The 4,915-nt window shown below is 44.7% G+C and overlaps 1 protein-coding gene across 1 annotated transcript; it reads right to left on the bottom strand.

Annotated features, from left to right (window-relative positions):
- Positions 1-550: 550 nt before the first annotated feature.
- Positions 551-3,892, bottom strand: LOC115150579 (uncharacterized). Its single transcript, XM_029694020.1, has 2 exons — positions 3,788-3,892; positions 551-2,815 (listed from the first exon to the last, which is right to left on the bottom strand). Exon 2 carries the CDS (start codon positions 2,769-2,771, stop codon positions 1,455-1,457), a length of 1,317 nt encoding a protein of 438 aa, XP_029549880.1. The 5' UTR covers positions 2,772-2,815; positions 3,788-3,892; the 3' UTR covers positions 551-1,454.
- Between the last annotated feature and the right edge of the window lie 1,023 nt (positions 3,893-4,915).

Raw genomic sequence — 4,915 nt, 5'->3', positions numbered from 1 at the left:
AACACAAAATGTATAATTTGACCAATATTTAGGAAGAGGTCATCATTTCATGTAGTCTGTAATGGAAGAAACCACATGGAAAAGGAGGTAAGCAAGTTAGGTCTAAAAAACTGATTTTCACCAAGTCAAATTCATTTATTGTTTGAGGTCATTGTGCTTGTATCTAAACCAAAGTAGATCATTTTGAGCTTGTTCTACACATCAGTTGGGGTCTTTATAAGCTTCAATAAGAGGTACTAAACTTAGCATAAAAGTGCATCCTTGTAGCTGTGTGGGCAAATATATTATAGTCTACATGTTTGCCTTGGGGTAAGTTGAGCCAATGGTTGAGCTAATGGCAAGTTGAGCAAGTTTTCTTCTCAGACATAATGCAAGGTATTATTGCTGGGAGATGAGGTAACAATAGGGCCTGGCCTATGTTAAAAGTGTTTAAAAAAAGTACAAAGTCTTTGTTAGGTGTTAAGCCTGTGTTCAAAGATGTTTAAAATGATTAAAAGACAAAAAAAGCGTTTGTAATTGTGTTTCGTAAATAAAGATAGACATGTTTTTAAAAAGGTAGTGGTAATATTTAATTCAGTACAGAAATGTGTAGGCGGCTTAACTTACTCCCTTTCACGGCTCAAATTACCCCATACCCGGGTAAATTGTGCCAAGATACATTTTTTTGGACAAGCTATGTTTAAAAAAACATTCATGTTTTAAATGAACTCTGATTATTTCCAGAGATACATAACATCCTGAAATATATGTAGATATCTTTGTTAGAAAGAATACTATATTTCTCTTGACGGAGTGATGCAGAATGTAAAAAATGGCTCAACTTACCCCCTCTCCCTTACCTGTGTTTTGTCCAATCAATTTGCAGTGGAAAAAAACACATTGAAAGGCTCTGGAAAAGTGTTGTGAATTCCTTTGCAATGACTAAGCTAAAAGTTTATATTCAATCAGTCATGACTCATTCTTACCCGATATAATGATGAAGTTATGGATTTGGTCAAAGAAGACACTCAAAAGTAGTCGTAAAAAAACAACTAGCTAGAATGATAATTTAATCAATCAATGATTTTTGTTCAAGGGCAGTTGCACACTTTCATGCCAATGAAAAGTTGCTAATAAATCAATGAGTTTACATTTTTACAAATAGCCAGCTTGAATTTTGCTACATCTGTTTCCAGAGGAGGCAGAACAACAACACATCAACTGAAAAGTAGTACCGTTACAATAGTCTCTGCACTTGAAGTATCAGAGGTGGAAATTGAGTCTGACCTGACCAATAGTACTGAAGGAGGAGAGGAGGGGTTTGGGTTGAGAGGATGGGGTGGAGGAGAGGTCAAGGTGGTCTAAGAGGGTTGACTCAGGGGTTCCCTGAGACCACTTCCTGGTCGCCACATCTCTTTATGATGCCATTGGCTGAAGCAAAATCATATCTGACTACCTACCAGGCTACTCGCTGTTTACTGTATGGTAATAACTCCCTCCTCCCAACTGTACTCATTAACTATTAGGTCCTCCTGCTGCTTCATGGAGGACAGCAGGTACTTGATCCCAGCCTTCACCCCCGTCTTCACGCCTGCCCCGGCAACGTAGCCCGCCACACCCACCGTTCCCCCAGTGACGGCCATAAGGGCGTCTGTGCCCAGGTCGACGGCGCTGAGGATGGCTCTCTCCTTGGCCATCTCGGAACAGTTGACAGAGGTGTAGTAGACGGCCGTGCCCAGGTTGTAAAGGGTGCTGACGACAGGGATCCACTCCATCACGTTGTACACCCGCTCCTCCTTCTTGTTGACGCAGTACCGCTGGGGGCTGCGCCGCGCCCGCCGCCCTGAGGCCACAGGTGACTTCTCTTCCTGCACCTGGCACTGTTGAATCCAGCATTCTGAGTCAGAGTCCTCAGAAGGCACCACCCGGCTGCCTGGCTTCAGAACTGCCTGGTACTGCCCTCTGTTACGGGACACACCCGCACACTGGGACCCCAGGCTCTCACAGGCCCTTATCGCCTCCTCCAGCCCCCTTGTGGCTCCCTCCATCGCATCCCCTAACAGCAGGGTCCCATTCACCCTAGTCCAGCCCTGACACTGCTCTTGCTTCCCCTTTCCAGAGGCCCCCTGCCCCCTACGGCCCTCCCCAGCCCTGGCCAGCTGCTGGATGTTGAACATCACTGCCTGGAGGTGGCGCTCTGCCTGGACCTTCCCCACATGTGAGGCAGGGGGTGTTGTGGCTCTGGGATGGGGTGCTCCACTCGCTATCAGACTCTCCACCTCTATGAGGAGCTCCTCAGTGTCCTCCACCCCCAGCAGGTTGTACAGCCTAAGCACCAGGGTCTGGGCCTCCCGGGGACAGCCTGCCGCCACCAGCACGGGCACAAGGGAGAGGCCCAGGAGCTCCCGGGGCAACAGGGCAGAGGAAGGGTCTTGCAGGGTGGAGGCAGACAGCAGCTCCTCACAGCTGGTGTTGGCCTGGATGAGGATTCGGCCCTGCAGCTTGGCCTTGAGCGTGGTGACGACACGCTGAGCAGACTGTGCCCTGGCCTCATCCTGCACCACCCACTCTTCAGGGGCCGCACTCTCCGCTGCACCTGATGGAAGACCAAGCTGGGTCTGGGACCCAAGGAGCAACTGCTTCCCCTTTTTGATAGTGTCCCCCTCCCCCAAGACGGAGGTCTTGAAGGCTGGAGTGTTCTTCAGAGCAAGGGGAGATGGTGTCCTACACAGAGCCTGTTCAATCAGCAGTAGTTGGATCAGAAACAGCCACTTCATCTTAGGATGCATCATTTTACCTGTGAGAGTTCTATTCCAATCCAGCTGCACACAGGAATCTGGGGAAGACATTGAGGAACACAGTCAGTCAAAATCAATGGTTGTTTAAATAGCACTTTTGCGTAAACTTCAACTCAATATTTGTTATTTGTCGAAACCAACGATTCACTTTGGCTTGTGAAGGGGCAAACACTCCAACGGGCTTTTTGCCAACTCTAGCTCTCTAGCTAAGCCCTCTTTGCTGCTGCATTATGTCCCTCAAAACAATACAACAATGTGCTTTCCTGAACATCATGCTGTCTATGTCAGGGGTTCTCAAAGTTGGGTCCACGGAGGTACAGTATGTAAACATTTTTTAATGAATATTACGAACAACATTTGGCCAAGGGATCCGTGGAATAAGTTTAGAGGGTTCAATACAATAGAATACAAGGTCATATATATTTTTTTACATAAATGCACTGTAATTTAAGGTTTAAAACTGCTATGTTTTCTCTCTGTCTTATTGCATGATAAATATGTAGAATTGCAGGATATTAACTATACAGCTGCAACAACAAAATATCTCTGCCCCATAACAAAATGTTTGGAATTGCTTGAAAACGGCAACAACAAAAAAATATCCAATGCCAAGAGGCAGGTCTTTTAAATGTTCCATACAAGGGCCTTTTACTTGCTTCGTCTGACCATACACTGCCGAAGTCGTAGTAAAACTTCTTGTTTGCTATATATATATATTTTTTTTTCTCACTTGAGTTGTATTCTGATTATGAGGTGAATATAATAGGTTGTCTGTCTTCATCAGACGGATGTGAGTTTTGATGCGGAGAAGAACAAAGTATTTCATAGTCCAAAGATAATGTTCCAATCGTTTATCAAAGATGGCTTTGAAGTAGAAAAGGACATTTTTACCACCCTCGATGTTCCCCATTATCTAACTATAATGTAATTTACTCACGCACAACTTACATTAAGAAAAACACACAGAATATTTTAATATGCATCTTAATAAACAGTTGTTCAACACTTACCTCAAACGTCCGTCCAAATCCCTAGTGTGTGATACTCCAAGCCAGGTTACTTCACTATTTAACACAGCTTTTGCCCAAACGATGACACCCCTCACCCCTCCTCTCTTACCCACTTTCTCTGCCTCTCTCTTTTTCTGAGTTGGCCTCATTGCTCAACAGTTAGGACAAGGATGGAATATTGATTCACGTGGAGAGGGTCCATGTTTTCTAAAGCCGCTTTGTTTGTTTGCCCCTGCGTTCTTTTTCTCTGTCTCTCTCTCTCTCTCTCTCTCTCTCTGTTTTTGACCCAGATACTTGGCAGCAATCTTACCTCGTGCCCTGGGCGGATTTTTCATTCTGGTCAAGAAGCGGGAGAGATGAAGGTCATCCAGTGTGAAGACTTCATCAATCCCACCCATCGTTAGTCCTACAAAATGAAACTAAGCTGACTCAATGAACCAGACATCACTCCCCTCCTTATTTTAAGTTTTACTGCCAAAAATACCCCACCACAACGGCACCACCCCGGAACATACCCCTCTCAACACACTAGACACTCCAACACTTCATTACGAACAAGAACCCTTCGTGTTGAAGTCTAAGGGAAAATGCACCTCCTTTTTCTCCAGAGGGCCTATTCACTTAGTCTTTCTCTCTATAGAAAGAGGATAAAACCCCATGACTTTGGCACTGGGAGCTTTCAGCAGAGTATAGTTCTGCCCTGAGGATGCCATCAGTATACAGTATGTGAACTGTGGGTACTTGGACTCCCTCTCTCACTCTTGTCTAAGCCCTGTTGTGTCAGCCGTGGTACATCCCATTCCCTCCTCTTATGCTAGCCAAGTGTTTTATAAGACAACTGAACAATGTGTTCCAGACTGAATTAATGACCATCCTGATGGTTCAGTGATCAAAAGATTGGGAAAGTCTTTGGTCAAATGAAACCAGTTCTTTGAAGTACATTTTTGCTTTTTACTGTATATTACATTCTTTATGCAATGATGGGTGTAACAGCAGCATAAACATGTATATAACAGCTTGTTTAGAGATGACAATAAACTAAACTCAGAAAGTAGATGAGTACATTTTTGCTCCTGTTCTCTCTGCTTACAGGATGATCAATCTGCTGCTGTGTGATATGCTCTGATA

This window comes from Salmo trutta, chromosome 16 (genome assembly GCF_901001165.1).
Source record: "Salmo trutta chromosome 16, fSalTru1.1, whole genome shotgun sequence".
NCBI classification, from domain to species: Eukaryota; Metazoa; Chordata; class Actinopteri; order Salmoniformes; family Salmonidae; genus Salmo; species Salmo trutta.
This window is presented reverse-complemented; position numbering and strand designations above follow the sequence as displayed.